The 26389-nt window shown below is 37.7% G+C and overlaps 5 protein-coding genes across 13 annotated transcripts; 3 read left to right on the top strand and 2 right to left on the bottom strand.

Moving 5' to 3' along the window:
• Positions 1-1455: 1455 nt before the first annotated feature.
• LOC127259324 (DNA mismatch repair protein MSH3) lies at positions 1456-8221 on the top strand. 3 transcript variants are annotated; one of them, XM_051286577.1, is made up of 13 exons: positions 1456-2490; positions 2929-3117; positions 3264-3428; positions 3496-3594; positions 3698-3937; positions 4360-4608; positions 4705-4836; positions 5097-5357; positions 5447-5518; positions 5928-6077; positions 6288-6773; positions 6844-7132; positions 8081-8221. In XM_051286577.1, exons 1-12 carry the CDS (start codon positions 1537-1539, stop codon positions 7126-7128), a joined length of 3282 nt encoding a protein of 1093 aa, XP_051142534.1. In that variant the 5' UTR covers positions 1456-1536; the 3' UTR covers positions 7129-7132; positions 8081-8221. The 3 variants fall into 3 exon arrangements, with proteins under 3 accessions (XP_051142534.1, XP_051142533.1, XP_051142535.1); XM_051286576.1 differs by lacking the exon at positions 8081-8221 and having other exon boundaries at positions 6844-7286; XM_051286578.1 differs by lacking the exon at positions 8081-8221 and having other exon boundaries at positions 6864-7006.
• A 408-nt stretch (positions 8222-8629) lies between these two features.
• LOC127259325 (methyl-CpG-binding domain-containing protein 13-like) lies at positions 8630-12549 on the top strand. Of its 3 annotated transcripts, none has more exons than XM_051286581.1 (6): positions 8630-8770; positions 10147-10251; positions 10472-10552; positions 10728-10830; positions 10926-11289; positions 11378-12549. In XM_051286581.1, the coding sequence occupies exons 2-6, from the start codon at positions 10166-10168 to the stop codon at positions 12076-12078; spliced, it is 1335 nt and encodes a 444-aa protein (XP_051142538.1). In that variant the 5' UTR covers positions 8630-8770; positions 10147-10165; the 3' UTR covers positions 12079-12549. The 3 variants fall into 3 exon arrangements, with proteins under 3 accessions (XP_051142538.1, XP_051142537.1, XP_051142536.1); XM_051286580.1 differs by having other exon boundaries at positions 10708-10830; positions 11381-12549; XM_051286579.1 differs by having other exon boundaries at positions 10708-10830.
• LOC127259327 (uncharacterized) lies at positions 11749-15556 on the bottom strand. 5 transcript variants are annotated; one of them, XR_007840480.1, is made up of 9 exons: positions 15414-15556; positions 14273-14408; positions 13808-13948; positions 13579-13687; positions 13416-13477; positions 13172-13275; positions 12991-13092; positions 12822-12891; positions 11749-11893 (listed from the first exon to the last, which is right to left on the bottom strand). XR_007840480.1 is itself a non-coding variant. In XM_051286584.1 (8 exons), the coding sequence occupies exons 2-7, from the start codon at positions 14363-14365 to the stop codon at positions 12993-12995; spliced, it is 609 nt and encodes a 202-aa protein (XP_051142541.1). In that variant the 5' UTR covers positions 14366-14408; positions 15414-15556; the 3' UTR covers positions 12613-12891; positions 12991-12992. The 5 variants fall into 5 exon arrangements, 3 of the variants coding, with proteins under 3 accessions (XP_051142542.1, XP_051142541.1, XP_051142540.1); XR_007840479.1 differs by having other exon boundaries at positions 12822-13092; XM_051286584.1 differs by lacking the exon at positions 11749-11893 and having other exon boundaries at positions 12613-12891.
• A 3521-nt stretch (positions 15557-19077) lies between these two features.
• Positions 19078-20513, top strand: LOC127259326 (heat stress transcription factor B-2b-like). Its single transcript, XM_051286582.1, has 2 exons — positions 19078-19317; positions 19473-20513. Exons 1-2 carry the CDS (start codon positions 19078-19080, stop codon positions 20217-20219), a joined length of 987 nt encoding a protein of 328 aa, XP_051142539.1. The 3' UTR covers positions 20220-20513.
• LOC127259323 (leucine-rich repeat receptor protein kinase EMS1-like) lies at positions 20362-24399 on the bottom strand. The gene has a single exon (XM_051286575.1). It carries the CDS (start codon positions 24397-24399, stop codon positions 20488-20490), a length of 3912 nt encoding a protein of 1303 aa, XP_051142532.1. The 3' UTR covers positions 20362-20487.
• Positions 24400-26389: the final 1990 nt, after the last annotated feature.

Raw genomic sequence — 26389 nt, 5'->3', positions numbered from 1 at the left:
TTTACAAATGAAGTGAGCTCTTACATGAGTTTTTAACAATAATATATATTTTGAGTCTTATTGTGAAATTTGTAGTATAAATAATTTGATCCATATACAAATTAGAAATAACAAGAGGATCATAATATATTAGTATTATCTGATAACATTTAAAGATATATTGTTCAAATAATTTACTAGAAGAAAAAATAATAAAATAAATCACATTTAGTCTATTTTAACAACCGAATAGTTCTATATAGTCTCAATATACCTTAAAAATTTTTTGCTACATAAAATTACATTAATACCTTTTATCCAATAATTTATTTTCTTTCTCACCATTTTCCAAAAAATTATATTAATATAATTATTTATTTTGTTATAAATCATTCAACATTATTAATGATAGACTTTTTTTAATTATTTTTTATTTTTAAAAAACTTTTTTATTATATGAATTAATTTTTGGTTTATTCGATAGATTCTTTTCGGTCATTAAGTTTTTTATTGACTATTATTGAAATAATACAAAATAAAAGTAATTAATACATATGAACATTCACTCTTGTTTATTTATTTTACTCCTTCGTGGCCGTATTATTGAAATAATAATCAATTAGCATAATAAAAGAACAAAATACTTTACTAATATATCTTGGAATACAATTGTACTAATAATGATATAAGTTCTGTATTTTCTGAAATTAATTTATACTCCATTCGTCCTATTTATCATGCATACCTTTCTATTTTCATTCGTTCTACTTATTTTGTCATTTAAAAAAAAGAAATTATACACTTTAATCTTATTTTAAATATTTTATTTTCTAATTTTAATTAAACTAATTAATTATTTAATTTATAATTACTTATATTATACCATAATTATTTTTACTAATACATTCTTAATTATTTACTAATCATATCCCTCATAAATTCTTATGTCTGCATTAAAGAAAACATAATAGCAGCGTAGCGCAACAAACGAACGACGTGTGTATATATATATATATGATGTCTCATAAGTAAGTTTACTCAGATACAAAATGTACTTCGGATGCCGTGCAAAGCATACAAATAATTACTTTGTAATTGAACATCTCAAAATAAAAATATGTATATTTGCAGCTGCTCCTAAACGGAGAAATTATTATAATATATTATTAATATTTTATTAATTTACACTATTAAAAAAAATAACGCATCGGTCATCTTAACAGGGACAACAGAGTATTTTCTAAATTTTCGTGACAAAAAAATTTCAACTTTGTAAATGAAATTAATATTATTCTTTTTTATAAAATACCACGTAGAAATAATATGAAAACTAAACCCAATACTAGTTTCCCTCAAATTGGATGAAATTGAGCGAAAATTGGGCTCTCTAGAAATTCGGGCCATTGGGATATTTGGGCTTTAGGTTTTCAGCCCATATCCAATGAGCCCATCTCACTGAAGATAATAATTGCAGTGAACTAAAAGCCGAAGGATACCGAACCGCCTGAGAGTTACCGAGAAGCTGGCGGGAAGAGGCGTCGCCGCCGGTAAACCGCCATGGGCAAGCAGAAGCAACAAGTTCTTTCCCACTTCTTTCAACCTACACCCAAGGATTCCTCCTCCGCCTCTGCCGCCGGCAATTCACGGTCACAAAGCACGCGCACTCCGCCCACGCCAAAAATCGCCACCACCGTCTCCTTTTCTCCGGCCAAGCGCAGCCGAGCTGCGCTGCTCAATTCACTCCACAATAAACGTCCGAAGCTCGATCAGCCTTCAGGCTCCGATAACTCCGAGTTACCTCTACCGAACCCTACGCTGCACCAGAAGTTCCTCAGCAAGCTTCTGGAACCTCCTCAAGACCTCCTGGAACCCTCCAAAAACAGGAGATGTGACAATATTATAAACCCTAAGTACACGCCGTTAGAGCAGCAAGTAGTTGAACTCAAAGAAAGGTACCCTGACGTGCTTTTAATGATCGAGGTTGGTTATAAATATAGATTTTTTGGGGAGGATGCTGAGAATGCTGCTAGAGTGTTGGGTATATATGCACACATGGATCATAATTTTTTAACTGCTAGTGTTCCGACGTTTAGGCTGCATGTTCATGTGAGGAGGCTTGTAAGTGCAGGCTATAAAGTTGGTGTTGTTAAGCAAACCGAGACAGCGGCAATAAAGGCTCATGGCACCAATAGGCTAGGTCCATTTTGTCGTGGTTTATCGGCATTGTATACTAAGGCAACTTTGGAGGCTGCTGAGGATTTGGGGGGTGGGGAGGAAGGCTGTAGATTGAGTAGTAATTATTTATTTTGTGTTGTGGAGAAGGCAAAGGAGAATATGGAGAGTGGAGTGGATGTGACGATTGGGGCTGTGGCAGTCGAAGTTTCGACTGGTGATGTTGTGTATGGACAGTTTGATGATAATTTTATGAGGTCTCGGTTGGAGGCCATGGTTTTGAACTTAACTCCTGCTGAATTACTTCTTGGCAGATCATTGTCTAACCAGACCAAGAAGGTAAATTTATCTCATTTTGTAGACTATAAATGAATAAAACAGCTGCATCAATGAGATCTGCTTTTGTACAAGGTATAGTGAGTATTTAAGGTAGTTCCCTTTTCGAACCTGTAGCTAAGATTCATTTTTAATACTTTATTTATCATTGTTCATAGCCTGGTCAAATGAGGTAAATTAGTAATATCTCACATTGTAGAATCCTGGAGGAATAGTATTCTTTCTTTGTGGCATTTTCCTAGAAGCGCAATGGTTACTTACAGTGAAATTCCATGATTGGAGCACAGTTGTGAAAGTGTATGAATTTAGAAGTGATGCTTGCTACAATTTGTTGTGTTGGTGCGGCTGTTTGTTTATATTGGAAGTCTTGTTTAACTTGTTCTGTTATAATTTTTATCAACTTGCTTTCCAGCTGTCTGAGTTTTTCCCAATACTGTTCAGTTGCTGTCGGCATATGCTGGACCTGCCTCAAATGTGCGAATTGAGCATGCTTCACAAGATTGTCTTGATAATGGCGGTGCCCGATCTGAACTGATATCACTGTATGAGGGCTTAATTAAAGATAATCTTACAAATGATCATTGTGGAAAGGTTGCATCATCTACCCAAGGCAATAACTTGGCACTAGAGGTGTGATTGGAATATCCTTTTAAGACCATTGTTCGTTTGAATTGTTTTTCCTTTTTGTGTGTGTGTGTGTGTATTTTTCAATTTTTTTAATTTTTTTTTTTTTCATAAACTGCTGACATGGCTGTGTTTTCTTCTGAATTCTAAAGGGAATAACCGGTATGCCTGATTTGGCTATTCAAGCTCTAGCTTTGACCACCCGTCATCTGAAAAAATTTGGGTTTGAAAGAATTTTGTGCTTGGGAGCTTCATTCCGGCCTTTTTCTAGCATCATGGAGATGACCCTTTCAGCCAACACTCTGCAACAGCTGGAGGTAATGACGTAGTGATAGGTTAACTCTGTGTTAAACAAATAGGTGACATTGCTTGTACCATGTGTAGGTGCTGAAAAATAACTCTGATGGTTCTGAGCAAGGTTCATTGTTGCATTGTATGAATCACACGCTCACTGTATTTGGTTCAAGACTTCTCAGACACTGGGTATGGAGTCTGGCCAATGGTTTAGTGTCCTTACCTCTTTCCATTATCGTGGTTGTTAATACTTTATACTGCAAATGCTGATACTTGCTTTGTATATTTATAGGTAAGTCATCCCTTGTGTGATAGAAAAATGGTATATGCTCGTTTTGATGCTGTTTCAGAAATATTGGAATCCATGACTTCCAAAGATTCAGAGGTTGACTATGATGGGAAAATTTCCAAAATTACTGCTGCGCATGATCTTCATCATATGCTATCCTCAATTTTGATTTCATTAGGAAGGGCACCTGATATTCAGCGTGGGATTACAAGAATTTTCCACAGGACTGCTACTGCATCAGAGGTAAGAAATAACTTTTGGTTTCACTGTTTTTATGCTTCATATACCCCCCTATGCATATAAATGTGATTGCTTGCTTGAGTCTTTTTGTTTTCTTCTCTCTGGGTGTTATCTGCATGTCACTACTTATTTTCTATTAAAATCGTTGCATGCCTGAGTCTTTTAGTTTCTTAACGTTGCTCCTTTATAAGATTTTATTTAAATAAAGGATACCCATGCTATAGTTGACTACATAAATAGCATTTGATACAGACATAGTTCAGGGATTCCACTGATTTTATTTATTATTAGTTGTTCTCTGTTATCTTTGTATTGATATGCAATTCAGTCTCTACTAATATGCTCAATAATTTTTTAATCTTCTTCTTATTCTTCTTATTGATTTTTTTTTGGTATTAATCTTTTATTTTATTTATTTTCTGTAGTTTATTGTGGTTGTTCAAGCTATATTAGTTGCTGGAAGACAGCTGCGTCAACTACATGTTGAAGAAGAGAATGAAGACAAACAAGTTAGCACTTTGCGCTCTGTTTTGCTAAGAAAGTTGATATTGACAGCCTCCTCTCCCAGTGTTATCAAAGTTGCTGCAAAATATTTGACTATGTTGAACAAAGAAGCTGCTGATCAACAAGATCTTCCAAATCTTTTCATTCTCTCTGATGGAAATTTTTTGGAGGTTTGATTAAAAAAGTTAATTAATTTTCTAAATTGTTATATAATTTGTCATCATTAGCTAATGAGATATCTACCTAAACATTTCTTGCATTTATAGGTAGCATCTGCAAAGTCGAAAGTTCAATTGGCAAATGATAAGTTAATTGAATTGCTTTCTTTATATCGGAAACAGCTGCGGAAGAGCAGTCTAGAATATATCAGTGTATCTGGAGTCACTCATTTGATAGAGGTATTATATATTGCCTTTTAGCAGTTTTTGTAAGTTTCTCTCTGTTAGCTACTGTTATTTAGTATTTTACTCTAATAAGGCCATTTTGCTTGAATTTTTATGTCCCAATTCTGCTAACTCAAGCCCTTTAAATAATTGTTTCATATCTCACTGCTATTTAAAGATGGAACATATGTAAAAACAGGTTTGTATATTATGTGGGAGGGGTCACATTTGTCCTCCGAATTCTGCAGCCTCATTAATATAAGCTCTCCATGCAGCTGCCTCTTGATGCAGACGCACCTTCAAATTGGGTTAAAGTAAATAGTACCAAGAAGACAATTAGGTACCATCCACCTGAAGTACTGAAAGCTCTAGATCAGTTGACCCTGGTGACTGAGGAACTCTCTGTTGCTTGTCGAGCTGCTTGGGATAGCTTTCTGAGGGCGTTTAATTGCTCATATTCCGAGTTTCATGCTGCTGTCCAAGCATTAGCTGCTTTAGATTGCTTATATTCGCTTGCTGAGCTTTCTAAAACTAAGGTTTCATATTTGAATTCTTGTGGATCTCTTATTTTTCATCTTGCAACAACTCTTCCAATTAAATCCCTCTGAACCTTTTTTTTTGGCAGAATTATGTTCGTCCAACTTTTGTCAGTGATGATGAACCTGCGCAGCTTATCATCAGATCAGGTCGACATCCGGTTTGTCTCTGCGACTTGGCTTAGTGATTATTAGATGGTTGTTGAATTTGTACTATGAAATTTAAAGAATAATAATAATAATAATAATAAAATTGCTTGTGGATACTGATTCCGATGTTTATTGAAGTTTATAATCATAAGATTCCCACCATGAGTGTTTCCTATTTTGTTCTTAGGTTATGCTTGAATTTAGCTGTTTTGAAGGGAGGGAAAGTGAATAGAAATAGTTAGGACTATCTATTTATTTTTAAACAACAGAAAATGAAAACCATAAGAGAGCACAATATGCAGTGTATAAAGCATTTTTGTTTGACAATCTTTACCTTGCTTGGATGAAATTACGAATTCATATTTTTGTTAACACTCCACTTATACCTTTAAGCTAAAGTTCACGGTTGCTCTTTTGCAGATTATGGAAACTATTTTGCGAGATGAATTTGTTCCCAATGATACCGATCTACATGCAGATAAGCAGTACTGCCAAATTATTACCGGACCAAACATGGGTGGCAAGAGCTGCTACATTCGCCAAGTTGCCCTTATATCACTTATGGCTCAGGTGAATAAACTTTTCCTGTCTGCCTCGGAGATAATAATTTCTGCAACTTCTGCATTTTTAAAGCACGTCTTCATTCCCCATTTTTCTTTCGACTTTGTTTAATTTGCAGCCCATCCCATGAATCTCTTTCATAGAACTTCACAATGTGCATCTATTTTCTTTAGAAATTCCTTTAATGGTAACCTCACTACGTGCATCTGATTTCCTTAGGTTGGTTGTTTCGTACCAGCAGCTTCAGCAAAACTGCACATTCTGGATGGCATTTATACTCGAATGGGGGCTTCGGACAGCATCCAGCTTGGCATAAGCACTTTCCTGGAAGAATTGAGTGAGGCGTCCCACATTCTTCAGCACTGTACTTCTCGTTCGCTGGTCATAATCGATGAACTTGGGCGAGGCACGAGCACACATGATGGTGTGGCCATCGCTTATGCTACCTTGCACTATCTTCTGGAGCACAAAAAATGCATGACCCTTTTCGTCACCCATTATCCTGAAATAGTTGATGTCAGAAATGAGTTCCCGAGCTCGGTGGGAGCATACCATGTTTCGTATTTGACAGCTCAGAAGGAAACAGATTTCAAACCTGATCAGGGTGTGGATGCTGCCCATCATGACGATGTTACGTACCTTTACAAACTCGTGCCCGGTGTTTCGAAAAGCAGCTTTGGGTTCAAAGTCGCCAAACTTGCACAAGTAAGTTTCCATATTATAATTCGTTCGATGAGCTGGTAATAATCATTTAAGTTCTTCATCTTGATTTCAGCTACCTTCCTCGTGCATTAGTCGAGCTGTGGACATGGCGGAAAGGCTGAAACACGAAACATACGAAGGAAGGAAAAGCAAGCTATTAACCATCCATTCGACCGATGACCATAAATCGGAAGATACAGAAGCAGCAAGTAGAAACCAGGAAGAAATCGATAAACCTTTCAGTAATTTATTACTTCACCTGACTCTCGCCTTGCGCGACGAAGAAGATGATGCCCGGAGGCTCCAGAGTCTGAAACACGCCAAAACCGTCGCGAATAAGCTCATGCATATCTGGTAAATTGGTAAGACTTGTCTTTTCTGTGTACAATCATCTCATCTGATTACTGCATGGACATTGGAATGAAGATGAATTCATTAATAAATAGTTTTGATGTATAACAGTTTGTTGTGCTTGATCTTAGGTTGACTTGACTCACAATCAATCTTGCCCAATAGGTTATTGCTCCGATTAATTACTGCATATATACTCAATTGAGAGCAGTACTGATACAATATATATTTGCTCTCATAATCTACCATAGTACCATGCATCATTGAAGTAGACTTCTCTTTTCTATTATGACCATGAAGGGTTTAGATTTTTTTCCAAAAGTATCATATTAATAAGAATTTCTGTAGGATTTCTAAAATGTATTACTATTATTATTATTATTATTATTATTTTTTTTTTCAAAAAGAGACTTGGTTTGCACTCAACAGAGTATTTGTTTATTTATTTTATTAATTATAAATTATTCTAAAATCTAAAAATAGGTTGGGTCCACATGAGTGCAGACCGCACCACAGCCGTGGTTGTATCAAATCAAACTCCCGGACCTTGTAGAACTCTCGACACACACATTCCATTAAAACAAAAAAAATAAAAGACCTTGGAGGGGGGAATTAGAGCAGCGTGCTGCAGAAAACATCCAGAATAAGAAAAGAATAAATAATATTGCTTTATATATATATATAGTTATATACACCTCCATTAATGAAATCTCAGTGGAAGTTCATCACAAGGCGGTGGCCATCCATCACACACACGTATACATATATATTATATATATATTATATAAAACAAAGCGTAATAGTAAATGGAGGAGCACTGACGCTTCCCCTGCTGCTATATTAATTCAACTAACGATCAAATTCAGTAGTGCAGTGTAGTGTGTTCCTCTTTCTCTAAAGTTTGTGGTTGAAATGTTGGTGGAGAATTCCTAATTCATTCTACCTCCTCACAATTACAGTGGTGGTCAGTCGTCACATGGATGGATGGATGGATTGATGGATGGGAGATCTGCTAGCTCAATTCAGAGAGGAAACAATTGAAAACCCTCAAAATGCTCTAACCTCAAACTCACTCTCGAAATTCGCCATTAAAAACCGCTCACTCACTCACTAGCAGCTCTTCATTCACTCATCTGAGAGTGAGAGTGAATCTGAGAGTGAGAGAGAGAGAGAGAGAGAGAGAGAGAGAGAGAGAGAGAGAGAGAATTTGGAGGGGCACCACGTGGTTGTCGAGGCGGTTTTCTCCGATTCCACATTTCCCACCCACCGTCTCATCAGTCATCTCATTCGCACCGCCCTCCCTTCCCCAATTACTTTAATTAATTATTTTTCTCTCACCATTTCTATTTCCATGCTTTCCTCCACAATCTGCTCTAGGAATCGGTTAACCACATAAAAAATGTGTTCAGCAATGGAGACTGGGAACTGACTAAGAAGCAACAGCACCGTTATTATTCATCTCTAGTCTACTCTCTGTATATTTTGCATTTATGTTTCTGTTTCTGTTTCCTCTTGATTAATTCTTAGGTTTAGAGAATCGATCGGATCGCAATTATAGCTGTGGAATGGGGTGTGAGCACCCGGATTGGTTGCCGGCGGGATGGAGAGTTACAGTGAAAGCCCGGAGGTCCTCTGGCAAGAAAGACAAGGTGATTGATTAACTTCAGTTTGATTTATGCTGAAATTTTGTTCGAACAATGATCTAGGAGCCTTCTAGGAACTTTTTGTTTCTCTGCATGCTGGAAAATCACATGTTTTGGAGGTTTTAGGAATATTTGACAATATTAAAAAGTTTTAAAGAAAAATATATTTTGATATGATGCAAATATATTTTTTATTAGAAAATAAGTTCTTAACGTAATATTTTATGTGATACTAAAAAAATAGTACTGATAAACAATGCCAGAAGTAATATGTGGGAAAACATATATAAACAGAGCTTTGTGAGTTCTAGAAATGTTTGGCTCAATTAAAAAGTGAGTAAAAAAAATGTATGTAATACAGTGTAATTGTTTGCCTACACATTATTACAAGTTTTGAGACCATTATTACAAGTTTTTTAAAAATTTCAAAATCTGAAGAACTTGCATAAACGGAACCTTTATGGTGAACTCTATTTTGTATCTAAAATAAGTTTCTACCCTAATATATTAAGGGTGTGTTTGTTTGAAGGATTGTATTTACACAAAAAATTTTCTCTAAAAATATCAAATCAAACACTTATTTATTTATTTTCTATATTATACTAAAAATTAATTTTACGTTCGAAATATCACATCAATATTTATTTATGTACATTATACCACTATTCCAATTTAATTTTTTTACTATTTAAATTCCAATTCAAATCCGAATCTCCAAAACAAACACACCCTAAATAAAAATAGATATTGAATATATATATATATATATATATTTTTAGAAAGAAGTTTTTATTACTAGTGTCAAAGTAAGTTTGAAAGCATATGTTTATAGATAATGTGAAAAATCACAAAAATAATGTTTGTTCATAAGGCTGCCCAACAAATAAAGGGATTTGATTAGCTGTTGTAACATGCATTTTGTTAAGATTTTGCCTTTTTCGTGTAGAAGTTCTTTAAAATTTCAAACCAATGTTTAGGCCATATTTACCATGAAGAGTTCTTTCTTCATCAAAATTATTAATAAAATATAAAGTAAAATATCACATTCAAAATTATTACTCAAACTAAATTTCAAAATTAAAACCTAGGTAAACAAATCCCAAAAGATTATTATCATATCTTGGTTACCATTTGAATGAAATGCGATAAAATTTGACCACAGCTTTGTTCTGTTGGGAATGAATTTTGTGTGATCATATGATACTACATTATATATATATACAACCTTAACATGTTTCGGTAGTATGAGGAGCTGTCCTAATTTTTCGATTCATAATCAGCGTGCCAAACTTAAAACTAATGGTTCTTTAGTATCTTTATACTCTTCCCAAGTTAACATTGGCAAATTTTGGTTATTATTGTGTACTCGGGGCTTGTTCTAGTACTACATCAATCCATCAAATGGCCTTAAGTTCAAGTCCAAGCCAGAGGTGCTTCGGTTTCTCAAATGTTCTGGAAGAGATCGAAAAGCCAAGAATCTGGTTAAGGTAAGCTCCAGGCATCCCTAGTGTTAATATCACCTTAGTTGAATTAGATGATCTTAGTTGAACTAGAAGATTTTAAGTCTACTTCTGTTTGTGCCATTCTTTTTGTTGTGGACCCGTTGGAAATGCACTGGGGACCTGAAATTATGGCCTTCATGTTTATTGCGACATTCTTTTCCAGTACTTCAAGTGATTGTTTTATTTTATCATTGCAATCTTGTAGACTGTCACTGGAAACTTACCTCCAGGATGGATTAAGGAGGTCCGAACTAAAAGGCGACATGGCAGGACAAGGCGAGACCCGGTATTGATTTCCTTATTCATTCATATATTTGTTTTTCCTGAGATTTATTTGGTTCGACAACTGTGTAGTTTCTCACAGGTTATAGGCTTTCTTTCGATATGTAACATTTGTTTTAAGTCTTGGTGTGTATTAATAAGAGCTTCTGTGGTAACCAGACTTACATTGATCCTGTCAGCGGCCGCCACTTCCGTTCCATGCAAGAAGTTCTTCGGTATCTTGAATCCAAGGAAATAAGAAACACCAAGCCGAAGACAGAGGCCACCAAGCCAAGACATAATGTTAGTAATCTTGTTGTATGTTTTCCTGTTGATCAATCCGTCGGTTTTCTGTTACTATCTAATTCATGTTTTGACATTGCTTGGTTTGTCCCTAGTTGACCATTGACAAGACAGCCGACAGAAATATGATCCGCCACGACAGTGTTAAGTCAGAACTGAAGCTGAAACCGAGACCTGCACGCCGTATGAAGGTTGCTGCAGCAATGGCACAGGATGTCAAGCAGAGAGGAGAAGAAGTTTGTCTAGCAATCGAGTTTTCTGATAAGCTACGAAAGGTGAAGCAACGTCTGGATAGATTAAAGGATGTTAGGAAGGTGGCCAGAAACAAAGCAGCGGCAAAATCTACGAGCAAGGATCAAACTCTAGCAAACTCAGGTGCAGTAAATGATAAGGTGCAATGGACAAGTAAGAAAACGCCTGACATCCAACTAGAGGATAATGCGGCGACAAATCATTCAGGTAACCAAGATAATCTTTGGACAGATTCTACATTCGCATTCTAGTTATAGATTATACTCCTCAAGAATTGTTCGGTTCATTGTGTTAGTAGGCCCAGAAGGTTTGAAAAGAAAAAGGGTCAACAACTTACCATGTAGAACTTCACCAAGACTTGCTCGTGCGGCAGTCATTCCATCAATGGAAGCAAAAACAAGCGTAAAAGTTGGCGATGAAGGTGAGACAGACATCAGCGACACCAAAAATATCAGTAAAGGTAAAGCTAGACCACTAGAAGAAGTTGAGATCGATGTGGAGGGAAAATCCGGCGTATCCAAGAGACCAAAAGAGCCTCCCCTAAAATGCAGGGTGGAGAATCCAGCTAACAATCAGCTGGAAAAGATTGTCCCTCCTGAAGAGCAGAAAAGTCTCGGCTCCACCATTGAGAATCTGCTGATGGATCCGTGCATTGAATTCGCAATCAAGACTCTCACGGGTGCGATCCCGATTGAAGAAGCAAGCAAAGTTTGCATCAGCAACAGCTCTGCATCTTCCACTATTCCAGGTTCCACTTCAACGATGACTTCTTCAGTGGATATCTGGGCCGTTGACCCTCGCGTTGAGTTCTCTGTCAGAAGGTTAACCAACAAACCATCAGGAAAACTTCAGATCACATTCGAGCAACCTTTTGGTAGCTCATATGACACACCAACCCCAACATTACCGAAAATCAGGTCAGATAACTTCTACACTATGAGGCAATCCTCCTGTAATGTGTTTGATGATGGAAAGCAGCTCCGGGTGAGGCAATGAAGCTAAACTTCGGAAACTTATGGATCAACAAAATGAGGTGCGTGTACGGTGGAAATTGTTTTCGAAGGTTTTCCCATGCCTGGCTGCCTGATGCTGTGTGAATTCTGTAGCCCTTACGTATATATACTAATGCAGAACTCCGCTAGTGATTTTGAGTTTAAGAACATAGCGATACTCTGAAAAAGACAGTGTATTGATGCTGGGGAGAAAGTAATTTTACTCGCTCGACTTTTATCCCTAACTACTTATTGCTGTAGCTTTGATCAAGAATGCAGATTAAGGCAAAGTGCAGTTCTGGATCATGCTTCTCTGCTGCTTTTCTTCTCAGGTATTTTTCAGATCTCCCATTAATCTATCATTTCTTGGTGAAATTGACATGTTATTGGAATGGGTAGGTACTTCTGTATTTAGGGTTTTCAGGAACAAACCTTAAGTTCTTAATTCTATCTGGCAAGGATGATAAATTCTGTATATCTGCATTTAGAATCTGGGATCAAGTAATCAGGCGTCAAGGGAAAAATGGATCAAATAGTTATTAATCATTTGGCAGTCTCTTTCAGTCAAATTTCCCTGTGGGTTTCTATTTAATTTCACATCCTGAGATGGACTTTAAAACTATATCCCATTTTCTTGAAAACAAAGTATTACATCAAGAATATGACAATTTGGATCACTGATAAAGAAAGGCTAGAGAAATTCCTAACAAGAATATGTGGATTCATCATTAGGTACCATAGATATACCTGGGAAAAAAGCGTAGCTTTCACATAAGAGATCCCTACTTTGTTACAAGAAAGCATTTCAAATGGTGTTCTGCATCAAAACAGAGAGCAATCTAATAGACAGACCTTTTCACTTTAGGTACAAGGTTATGAGAAAGGTACTTTCTGTATGTGTATATAGGGACAAGACCTCTAAACAATGTTCGATCCGGCTCGAAGCCTCAACCTTTCAGTTCTTTTGCTGCTTTCCATAGCATCTAACAGCCAGTTAATGCTTTCTTTTATCCCCAGCCTGTAATAAAAAAGTTTATGTAGACTAAAGGGGGCTCGTTCGAACTGCAAAGAAACTTATCATTTTGAACTGAACGTACCCGTCATAACCTGAAATAGTTTGGTATGTATAAAGCCGCTCGTCTAATTTCTTGAGGTCCAGGTAACGAGAAAGTTCATCAGTTGATAAGGCGTCTTGAAGGTCCTGCAAAGATCACGGCAGCATATAACAAATTCAGCACCTGGAGTTACCTAATTGTGCATCAAAATGCTTATGGAATCAAAGAAATGCATACCAAGTTCTACATATCCCGAAATGGATAATTTTGAGTGTAAAAGATTTACCTGCTTGTTTGCTAATATCAGCAGTGGAGCTCCTTGCAAATCTTCATGCTGTAGAACCTTTTCTGCAGACCAAAATAGGAGATTGGAGGCAGCATACTGGCACAACATCGGATATTATACTAAGAATACACCAGGAAAATTATTGGCTTTCTGTAATGTTTACCAAGTGCTGATTTTGACTCTTCAAACCGGGATGGACAAGCTGCATCAACTACAAAAATCACAGCATGCGCCTCTTCATAATATTTCTCCCAAATGGAGCGAAGGCCCGGCTGTTGAAAATTAAGGCTCGTGTCAATATAAATTGCTTTAGATAAGAATAGGCTCCCGGCTAAAGAAATATATGGTTATGCACAACAGATTATCGAAGAAGTCCAGAGTACATTTCAAACCTGACCTCCCAGGTCCCAGAACACAAGCTTTGTATTAGCCATTTCAACACGACCAATATTGAGTCCAACAGTTGGAACGATCCGATCAGGTGGTAGGCCTTCCAGATTCAAGTACTGAGACTTCAATTTCTCCAGAAATGTCTGCATATCATCCCTTAAAACTAGTTCAAAATAAAGATTTCACACTGGTGCATATCTTAGCAGCTAAATTTACAGAAAAGCCTACATCGAACTATTGTTCTAATCAAACCAATTCATTAGGCAGCCATCCTCAAGTCTGGCTCTACTATTCTAATATTTAGTATTATTAACAGTAATGTAAAGAAAAGCTAGCTCCCAAAGGGAGATATATGATTCTTATAGTTGTCAATGTTTAAACATCTGATCAATAGTTATCATAATATAGGAATGAGACATAGGATGGCATCAAACAAACTCCAGATATGGATATAGTTGAGATCTTACAGTTTTTCCAGCCTTGTCGATTCCAAGAATAAGAACATGAAACTCCATCTTGCTGAACATGTAATTCCATAGGCCATATAGCAGTGAAAACATCGGCCCTCTCTGTTTGTTTCTGTTATCTTTAATCTTCAGTGTCCTTTACAAATAGACTATGACTCAGAAATATATAAACAAATATATATCGTATAGCAGATATAGAAAGCAAAATAATAAACCAGTAGTTTCTTGGGTTATGTTCGAATCACGAAACCACAATTACAGGATATGCATAGTTTCAGTGAAATGAACATAAAAGAACTGAAGTAACTACAGAATACCCTAAAACAGGAGTGAAGAGAAAAGCTTATATCCTGTAGTTAGCACATCATAGCTCAGTATGAAAATAGTGAATATAATGTTAGGTTGTGCAGGTCATCTCCATTCAAAATATTTATTGCTTATGCAACATTTAAACTAATATCCAACAAAACAAAGAACTCGTATACTGTAAAATGTCATTTGTGGACTGGTATAACCATCCAACATCAAACATACGAATTAGTTCAAAATCACATTCTGGCAATTCTTCTATAAACTAAACATCATTAGTGATCAAGATTCAAAATGTCGACATCACTTACTTCCACATGAACCAAGAAACAACTATCCAGCCGGATCACTAGGAAAGCACATAATGAAATAATGAGTTGAAAACCCTTCCCCCATATGATTCAGCAATGAAAAGAACATAACTTAGAACAACCCCCACCAATACAGCATGCGCCAATATAAAAACCCAAAGTAACTCCTACACATCCAAATCCAACAACTATTGACTGAAAAAAATAATAAATAAATAAATAAAATCAGAATTAAGAAATTACAGCCGCATCCGAACAACAAAATCGAGAATTTGCAGGTACAGAGCAAGACGATCAAGATCTCAACTTTGCTACAATCAAACAATCTACTCATGATTCTACCATCACAGGCGTATAAAGCGAAATCAACCATATAACCTACTTCATCGATAAACCGAAACATTCGGACAATAAATTTATTTTTAAAAATCCGAAATGGGAGTCGCGGATTCAAATCATATATAATTACGCATAATTCAGAAAACAATAAGCAGAGATGAGAGGCGTTTGCTGAGAATTACACGAAGAAATATACTCGGACGCGCTATGGATAGTTGTGAGAGCCGATCGAAGAGCTCCTCGGCACCGCCACAGAGGGTTATTGGAACGAGCAGAGAGTCAGATTTGTAAATTGGAATCCCCAATTCTCCCAACTGAGAACTGAATTTCCTTAAATACCCTTGGCCTTTTGACCCAGAAATCAGGTCATTATTTAATTTAAAAAGAAAAAAGAACCCGATCCGGCTCAAGTAGAGTACGGTCACCTTTGACCACCAGGGTTAATTCGGGAATTGCGCTATTGCAGGAGGAGCAAGGACTAGAATCATTTCTTCAAACGATTTTTTGCTCGTTCCCAATCGGTTGCTGTTCGTAGGACCTTGAAATCATTGTGTGTTGCGAATTTGAGGCTTTTGAACTCACTTTATGGCGTTGCGTTCTGTAAGTTGTTGATTCATTGCTAGAAAATAATGCGTCGCTTTGTTTATTGGATTGAATTTGTGGTTTCATGTGGTTTTAATCTTTTTATTTTCTTTTGATAATGATAGTATGGACTGAAAGTATGGTGAAAATGTGAATACGTTCATACTGAAGTAGTTTTCTTCTTTGCAGGATTGTCTTCTCGAGCTTGAGAAGTTGACGTCAAGCTTTTCTTTTTTTCTTTCTTTCTTTCTTTTTTTTTTATGACTTATTTGTGAAATATGTTCAATCTTCATATGTGAGAACATCAACTTGTAGAGGATTAGAATTTGCAGTATGGAAATTTCATTCAAGATTTAGGTATAGCTGCTGGAAGTTTTGCATTATGAAGTCCACGTTCATTTTCAGCTATGGCGATTGGCAGTCCTTAGTACATTATGAAGTGTGAAGTATAATGGTTTTTTAGTGCTGAATAAGCTATTGAATTATTTGAAATTTCATAGGATTATAGAAACTTTGGGGTTTGATTTCTTAGTTGGTGATTGCATTTTAGACATAAATGGAATAGTAGAATTTATACACACTCATATATATATATATATGTGCAGAGTTGATGATTTAAGGTTTTAATGAAGCCATTGTTAATTTCAGAAATTTGTATACCAGAGGGCAAGTGAGATGGGATGAAGCTAACCTGGGGTATATTGAAGCAAATGAACCGGTGAGTTAGAAACTTACTTAGCCAAAGACATCATATCATTCTGATGATGATGATGGTGTTTTTAAGAGCTTGTTGCGCTTCCCTCTTCCTTAATTTTGATATAGACATGTTTGTTTTGATAGTATGTTATAAATTCACATTTCACTTGGTTATAGCCTTGATTTTAAGGTTGCTCTTCTTCATTGTTATGGAAGTTCTCTGCTCAAGGAAGGTAGAAATATGGTTAGAAATCATCTTTTTCTTTTTGAATGTTTGTGTTGTAAATTTTCTACCTGTGATAATTGAAGATCAGATTAGGATCTAGAAGAGTTTGCTGTTCATTTTCTCTGAAAGAAAGTGCTGCTTAGATTATTTATGGATCTTGGTGAACCTTTTTGGTATGAAATTGCAATATGGCTATTATGTCATCAAAATTTCATTAATTTACCATGGAGATAACAGAAATAGATGCATATAGATTTTTTAATGTAATATTGATGAAAGTCAATCCCTTTGTCAGTCAATTATCAAGAACTCCCCAAAAGTCGACAACCGTTGGAGTAGATGCTTTAAAACCCCGCAAAAATTCAGATAATGATACTGGAAATTGACACTTTGCTTCATTATTATTAGTTTTTAGAATGGCTAGATTTTGTGATTTGTCTAACAAAACATCCATCCTGATTCTTGTAGAATCATTGTCTCCTGTCCATAACTTTGAGGATGCAATCAGTTTTGCACTGAATAATGTTGCTGCCCTGAGCAAACCTAATTTGCATAAATCTGTCTGATCAGAACGCGATGAAGAAGGTTAATCTCGAAAGTTTCTAGTTGTTCTTTATATTTTTTCAAATTTTGTTCATTTTCTGAATTTTAACTATTAGCTTTTTGTAGAAAAGAAATGCATATGCTTAGGACTTAGAAATGGTTCCCTTCGTGAAGGCAACTTGATGATGATACAATGTAAAAGGGGTTCGCTCGTAAGCAAGCATGACGCAGTCATTGCATGGTGGCAAAGACACAGAAACTTCGGTGCCAGAAAATGGATCTTAATATCTGACGATCATACAAGTAATTCTCCTTAACTGGTGCTTTATGTTTTCTGAGCCTGCATATAGTGAATGCTTACTTGTGTGATTTGCTTAAGCTTTTATGTTACTATAATTTGCATCTACTTTATTAAGTGAATTTGTTTAGCTGAATAAACATAAGTGTTAGTTTAGGTAGTTGAATAATATAGTAATCTTTCTTATAAGAAACAGCAGAAATTGCATAATAATAATAATATTTTTTAAAGTATAATTTTCAAAAAGAAAATATAGGAGTGACACAAAAATCTTCTTTTGCGGACCTATTTCGAAAAAGTGAAGATGTTTTTCAATAGGTCTGGCAAGATAAATTTATGGTGGATCCAAGTGTCATAATGGTGAGAGAGAGGGCCACAATTCATTTAGCAAAATATCAAAAATATATCAGTCCAATACTACCTGACAAGAAATATTAAGTTGAAAATATCGAATTTTCAGACCACCAAAATATATATATATATGTACATGTTCAAAACCCAAATCAAACACGATTGATGTGGGAATTGACAGAGATATTGGGACAGAGTGAGGGGGTCACATAATTGTGTATATCTCCCTATATGTATGTATGTTATGTATGTTGGATGTATTAGAAATTCTAGAATGTGGGATAATGACATAATATCTAATTTTTTTTTACTTTTTTATCTTCATATAAAAATTGACCAATTTACTCGTGCTGCCCAGCTAATTATGAGCAGGTAGAATCTAATTACTTGTAAATTATATTCAAATTCATAATTTTACGATTATAAATTCATCTTATACTATTAGAACATATTTTATGAACTTATATTTAACAAATTTTTTAAAAGACGTTTCAATTTATCTCTCTGTCCCTAAGATTTTAATAGATTTACATACATTTATTTACTCCAAAAACTGCCATCATAAACGGGTGTAGTTGGGTCTCTCACAATAGATTACGTACTCAATTAAAAAGGAAAAGTAGGTTCAATTTGTGTGTTTATTTTATACTCCTATTACATAATGATGAATATAATATTTATGTAAAAAGGAATCTTTGAAAATAATAGAGCTTAAATATTAATATTTGTTTTCTTTATTGTTATTTCAAGCAACGCCGATTTTTTCGACTGTCGACAAACACGACTATAAAAGTCGTCAACATCAAGTTATTTAACAGTGAAACGGCCGCTTCCATCCTTCCGTAGGCTCCACCGAAGCTTCTCGTGCTTTCCTTCCTTCCATTCCACTTTTCCTCCAATTTTCTCTCCATAGTCTCATCGAAAATTTCCTTTTGTAGCTACCTTCTCTCTTATTGGTAACCGTATTTTTTTCCAGAACCATAACCTTCTCGAGTTGCGGCTTCCGACAATTTCGCTGCGAGTTGGATCGCTGCAAGGATTCTGCAGCTGGATTCGCGTCTGTAAGTGTAATTTTGCTTTTATGTGATTTTAAGTTTTTATATTTTGGATCTATTGAGATAGGAAAGCTTTCGTTTCGTAGGTGAAGCCGATGGATCGGAGCGGTGGTGGTGAGTCGACGCCTGCTGAAGCGCCGAGATCTCTACCGACGCCGTTTTTGACCAAAACATATCAGCTGGTGGACGACCAGGCTATAGATGATATAATTTCGTGGAATGAAGATGGATCTTCCTTCATCGTGTGGAATCCGACGGAGTTTGCTAGAGATTTACTGCCAAAGTATTTCAAGCATAATAATTTCTCGAGTTTCGTTCGACAGCTCAACACTTACGTAAGATTCATTAATAAAATCCTGCAGTTAATTAGAATGTTTTGTGCTCTTCCGGTTACAACTTACAAGCCTGACTTTTATGAAATCCTGCAGTTAATTAGAATGTTTTGTGCTTCCGGTTACAACTTACAAGCCTTACTTTTATGAATTTCTAGGGATTTAGGAAGGTCGTACCTGATCGATGGGAGTTTTCGAATGAATGCTTTCGTAGAGGTGAAAAAAAGCTGTTGTGCGACATTCAGCGCCGGAAAATTACGACGCCGGCGCCACCTGTAGCAGTGGCGGTGCAACCACAGGCGACGTCACATCCGAGTCAGGCTTCGCTACCGAAAACAGTGTCTCCGTCGGATTCGGGAGAAGAGCAAGTGCTTTCGTCCTCCAATTCCCCCGCCGAGTTCAGCGGCAGCACGGTGGAGTTGATCGGAGAAAACGAGAGGCTGAGGAAAGAAAACGTGCAACTCAACAAAGAGCTCTGCCAAATGAAAAGCTTATGCGGCAACATATACGCTTTAATGTCGAATTATGCAAGCAACAACAAAAGCGCCGCAGCCAACGATCATCACTCGCACAGCAGTAAAATTCATCCACCGGAGAACGCCGTGAAGCCATTGGATCTGCTCCCGATGACGCGATGCTCCGAAAAAATACAAGCCGCAGCAGCGCACGGCGGCGAGGAGAATAACATCAGATCCGCCGCGGAGGAAATAAAAGCCAGATTATTCGGAGTTCCAATCGGACTGAAGCGCGGGCGCGAAGGCGGAAGTACTTCAGCGGATCACGGTATCACCTTACAACCTCCCGGAGCCGACATCAAATCCGAGCCGATGGACGCCGCCGGCGACGATCAGATCACCTCGTGGCTATCGCGAAGGAGCCCGAGAAATCAGAGGATCTGCAATTGAATTTGACCAAACTACGATTGGACAGAATGGACGGTGAGGATCATTTTAGGATAACCACGATAGACGTGAAAGAGGACGGCACGTGCGAATTAGAGTCACGTGACTTGATAACCTCTGCTCCTGGCCAAACGACCATGTTCCGGAAGGTTCCGCTGATATTTATTCAAAGTAAGTAGCTAATATTTAATTCATATTCATTTCCCCTTCACCCCACCATTACCCGTAGTACAATTTTATTTGCATAACATTAGGGATTGGAATTCTTCATTTAAACATCCCTAGAATTTCCCAACTCATCATCTCTAATCCCTTTCAGAAGCTTCAGAACTTGAAGCATGGTAGGTCTATTAGCAGGATTTTCAGACACACAAGCCATAGCAACCTGCAATGTCTTCATCATCATCGGCTTCGACTCCGCGTCTCGAATCGTAGGATCGAGCACATACACACCTTCACCATTCTTCACCTTTAGAGCCACCCACCCGACTAAGTTCCCGCCTTCAACGTCTTTGAAATCAGACCCCGTCGGCTCCTTCCCCGTCAACAGTTCAAGCATAATCACCCCAAAACTGTAGACGTCGCCCTTTGTCGTAGATTGCCAGCTCCGACCATACTCGGGAGGGATATATCCAAACGTCCCAGCAATGTCGGTGCTCACATGCGTCTCGCATGCGCTGATCAATCTTGCTAACCCGAAATCAGCCACTTTAGGTTCAAACTCCGCATTGAGTAGGATATTACTTGCCTTGATGTCGCGGTGGATTATGTGAGGAGTGAACCCGTGATGCAGAAATGCTAATCCCCGGGCTGCGCCAACTGCGACCTTGAATCGATTCGTCCAGTCCAAGACTAGTGGCTCGCGATAGTTTCTCAGCCAGTGATCTAAGCTCCCGTTCGCCATGAACTCGTAGACGAGCAGTTTCTCCTCGCCGTAGGAGCAGTAGCCGAGAAGGCACACTAGATTACGATGCTTCACCTTTCCTAGCGTCTCCATCTCCGCCAAGAACTCCCTCTGCCCCTGCACTTTCGCCTGACTGAGCTTCTTCACGGCGACTATCTTCCCGTGAGGCAAGATGGCTTTGTACACAGTGCCAAACCCGCCATCTCCTATTACATTAGATGCCGAGAAGTTGTTCGTGGCTGTAAGAATATCGTCTAATGTTAGCTTCAGGAGGGGCTGCTCGAACATAGCAATGTTTATGCTCAATGGCTCCTTCGACTTGCTGCTGCTCAACAGATAGAGATTTTGATTCTCCGAACTGTTGAACTTGCTGTCGAAACTCTCAGCATCATCTCTGCTGAATGTCGAAGAAGCCCGAAACTTTAAGGCTATCGTAATCGATAGAATAGCTAAAGCAGCTCCAACGACGATTGCCACTACCCAAACGGTAAGCAAATGCGAATTTCTCGAATGGCTCTCCGGGCAACGGATGCTCAATGCTCGACCGCACAGATCCTTGTTTCCAGCTACAAAACCTTCAATAAGATTCTTGCAAATCCCAACCCCAGGAATCGGACCCTGCAGGTTGTTCTCCGCAAGATTCAAGTATAGGAGCCCCTCGAGCCTACAAACTTCATCGGGGATTTCTCCGTCTAGCTTATTCGCAGATACGTCAAAATACTCGAGCAGCTCAATATTCCCAAGTTCGCGCGGAAGTTCACCGCCGAAGCCATTTTTATGAAGATCCAAAACTGTCAAATACGACATGTTGCCTAACGATCTAGGCAAGTCTCCTACAAAAAGATTGCCACTGAAGTTCAGTGCTTTAATCCTCCAGGTTTTCGAGTTATCGAATAATTCAACTACACGACCCGAGAGCTGATTCTGCTGAACATACAGCGCGACAAGACTCCCCATTCCCGAAAAATCCAAGGGAAGTTCACCCGTCAGCAAGTTAGAACTCAAGTCCAGATGAGTAAGGCCATTCAAGTCGCCGAAACTAGAAGGGATCGAACCAGTTAACATGTTCGAAGATAAGTTAAGTTTCACCAAGGCATTTAACTGACTGAGCGACTCCGGAATGCTGCCATTGAGTCGATTGTTCGCAAGATACAACCCCTGCAACTTCACCAAGCTACCGAGTTCGAAAGGAATGCCACCGGTGAGCAGATTCGAAGATAAATCAATCACTGTGAGATTCGCCAGCTGCTTCAATGATGTTGGTATCGCCCCAGAAAGATAATTGTTGTTCAGAAACAGGTTCGCAATGATCGAGCAGCTCCCCAGAGCATCAGGGATCGGGCCTGTGAATTTGTTGAATGAAAGATCGCAGAGCCCGCGGTGCTGAAGATAGCTAAAGATGGGAGTAACAGCAACCTCCTGGAAATACTTCGGAGCATTCGAAGGAATCGCCCCGGACAAGCTGTTGTAAGAAAGAACAAGGCACTCCAGCTGTGGCAAACTTGCGAGTTCTTCTGGAATCGTCCCGGTAAGCTTGTTGTGTCCCAGATCCAACGACGAAAGTGCAGTGCAGCTCCCAAGCTCAGCCGGAATACTCCCTTCGAAAAAATTCGAGTTCAGATCAAGAACCGAGAGTCTACTTAACTTATGAATCTCCTTCGGAATTACACCAGTAAGACAGTTCTTATCAAGAACAATGACCTCTAACAATGAGGTGTCTCCGATCTCTTGGGGAAGAGAACCCTCCAACCCATTATCGCCAGCTTTAAACTCAACCAAAGTCGACGAATTCCAGAGGCTGGCAGGGATCAGACCGGTGAAATTATTCGAATCAAGCTCGAGAGATATAATCAAAGGGAGCTGAAAGAAGTACTCTGGAATCGAACCAAGTAATCGATTCCCCAACAATACTAACTCCGTCAAATTTCCACACTCGACGAATGTTTCTCCGACCTCTCCGGATAGAAAATTGTTGCCAAGATCAACCACGGAAAGAGACAAGGCATTACACATCTCCTTCGGAACCTCGCCGGTAAGCAAATTACCTCCCAAACTAATGTGCGTTAGCGCTGAACAATTCCCAATCTCCGGCGGGATTTTCCCGATGAACTGATTCTGAGAAAGCAGTATAGAATCCACCTGTGTCCAGTTCCCAATCCATGGAGGCAATGTACCTGAGAGCTGATTCTTCTCAGCTGAAAATGTCATCATAGATAACTCAGAAAGCTGCCGAGGTAAATCGCCGGAGAGGGAATTGAATGATAGCAGCAATACTTTCAGATTCGTGCATTTCCCAATCTCCGATGGGATGCTTCCATTCAGGCCAGCATCGACAAGATTCAATTCAGTCAGGTTTTGGAGCTCTCCTATGAATTCTGGGATCGAACATTTTAATGGATTGTTGGACAGGTCGAGTCTGGTTAGGGATTTCAGCTTCGAGAACGTTTTGGGTAAAGGTCCAGCCAGGGAACACGAAGATGCGTAGAGAATTTCTAGGTTGGATAGGAGGCCGATCTGCGCCGGAAACTCGCCGGAGAAACGGTTATTTCCTACGTAAAGCTCCCGGAGAGAGCTCAGGCGACCAATTTCCGGCGGCAACTCGCCGGACAGGGCGTTGTTAGAGAAATCTAACGACGACAAAAATGGAAGGTTTGTAAACAGATTCGGAGGCAACGAACCTGTGAGAAGATTATCTCCGAGCGCCATGACCTGGAGCCTAGTTAAGTTCCCCAAATCCGGCGGGATATTCGCCGTCAGAGAGTTACCGGAGAGGTCAAGAGATTCGAGCATCGAGAGCCTTCCGAGCGCTGGCGGTACTTTCCCGGTGAACGAGTTTGGACCGAGTCGCAGCCTCTGCAAGCGAGTTAACTCGCCGAGTTGACTCGGTAACTCACCGGTGAGGCGGTTACCACCTAAATCGAGCGACTCCAGCCGCCGCAGCGAGGCTAGTTCCGGCGGAACGGCGCCGTACAACTGGTTTGAGGAAAGATCTAGAACAATGAGGGCGGTGAGCGAAAACAGGGAGACGTGGAGAGGGCCACTGAGTCGATCGCCGAGTGAGCGAACCGGGGACAGCACGAGCGAGTTGACTCGGCCTTCTTCGCAGGAGACGCCGGTCCAGTTGCATAGAGGAATGGAAGGTTTCCAGGAGGTTAAGATTTCAGGGTTTTTGAGGGAGTTTTTGAACAGGATCAAATTCTCCATGTCAGAGTCTGAAACAGCACTCGACGAGAGGAGGAGGAAGAAAATGATGCAGAGGAGGAACAGGTTAGACGCCATTAATTTTTCAGAAATTTGGGATGGGTTTTCATGGATGCATTATAATGAATTAGCAGTGAGTGCAGTAAGTACAATTTGTTGTTCTTGAAAATTGGAAGGAGGGTTTTGGAGACGTACAGTTTGTTTGGGAACATGAAGGGGATGACCACTCGCTGAATTTTCAAATTAAAAATAAATAAATTATATATTGATTTAATTTTGGGTAAAGGGAACGGCGTCGTTTGGCGTTAGAGCGGCGCCAATGATAGATGGATCCACGCCGTTGAAATTGTGGGTCCGGTGGTATCAGCGGTGTATTGGCCGTTGATTAAGAATTAATTGTACTGATAATTTCTAAAGATAAAATGAAATAAATGAAGTATTCCTTATTGTTTATTATGCATTCTATAGATTTTTTTTGGTTGTTAATCTTTATGTCTTTAATATATTTCTTCCTTCTTTACTTAATAAAAAAGCCTTTGCAATTTTGTATTAAATCAAAAAATAATATTTTATTATCCGCATGGAATGCTTTGGTGGTAGGATTTGAACTTGTGACCACAAGGTCATATGGCATCAGGTCATCTCTCACTAAAGATGTCATACGATATCGATTATTCCGAAAATATAATTTTAAATTTTAAAATAATTAAAAAAATTAATAAATATCATACCAAAATACCAAATTTTTTAAAAATTCATACCGATATCGTACCGAAATTTTCGCTATTTTCGACACGATATGGTACGATAAGTCGATATTTCAGTATGTTCGGTAAAATTTCTCCATTTCTACCTGCCACACATAGTTCGCTTAATGTAACTTATCTGTCGGACCTAATTTACAAGATATTAAGTTCAGTTGCAGATCCCCACGCTATAAAAAAAATAAAAATACTATTTTATTAGTTAATGAAGATGTGCAGTAGTTTTTTTTATAATATTAATATATAATTACATTTTTTTTTTAATATTTAAGACAAACGAAAATAGTAAAATATTTTGGACATGACATATTCTTATGCGCACACACGTATATCATTCTAAAGAAACAGTACATATTTTTATTAAACAAGAACATGTGTTATTTGATCCCATAAGAAATGACACGATGGTGTAGAAATTAACCTTTCGATAGGGGCCAGAAAATTTTTCTAAATTATCACCGTAATCATTCTCATATAAAATATATTACACTAAATTTCTATAATCCTAGTAAATGCAAGTGTTGTAAAATTAATAAATTAATAATAATAAATCGAAACACAATAATGAATGCAGGGATAATAATTTAGTCAAAAGTCTGCAGCATTTAATTTTGGTGTAATCTGCACTTATCGAAAGAAGCACACAGTCACATTGGCGGTTTTTTTTTTTTTTTTTTTTTTTTTTTTTTTTTTACGTTTAAATAATTTTATTATTTTTTAATTAATCAAATATTATTAGTTCTAAATGAACTATAAAAACACAAAATAGTACTTTGTATTGGGATATTGGGAAATGAAATATAAAATAAAGCAATGCTATCAAAATTATATTTTATGTGTCAATTAGAACTATTGATTATCCATAATCCTCATCCTAAAAATTCATGTGTATTATACACAAGATTATTTTAAAGTGTAACTCTGTTTACATTGGTACTTCTAGAGGTTTTAATATTATTCATTAACAATTATTTTTTCAAAATTATCTTATAAAATATATTTTTTCTTTTACAAATATTATATTAAAAAAATCAATTTTTTTTTTTTTTTTTTTTCAAAACTCCAAAAATATTTATCTATATGGTGACTTTAAATTTCCTACATAATAAAATTTTATGATACGGTGCTATTAATTATTATAAGCATTTGCAATAATACGTTGTAAATCAAACTATAGAGTGAGTGATATAGAAAATGGTCTGATGAATATAATGGACTTGGGCCGAGTCCAATTTAAATATGGGCCATTGCAGATTAACATTATAATTCTAATTATGTCACCTTTTGAAATTATAATACTCGAA

This window comes from Andrographis paniculata, unplaced genomic scaffold (assembly GCF_009805555.1).
Source record: "Andrographis paniculata isolate CXL003 unplaced genomic scaffold, ASM980555v1 Contig60END, whole genome shotgun sequence".
NCBI lineage: Eukaryota > Viridiplantae > Streptophyta > Magnoliopsida > Lamiales > Acanthaceae > Andrographis > Andrographis paniculata.
This window is presented reverse-complemented; position numbering and strand designations above follow the sequence as displayed.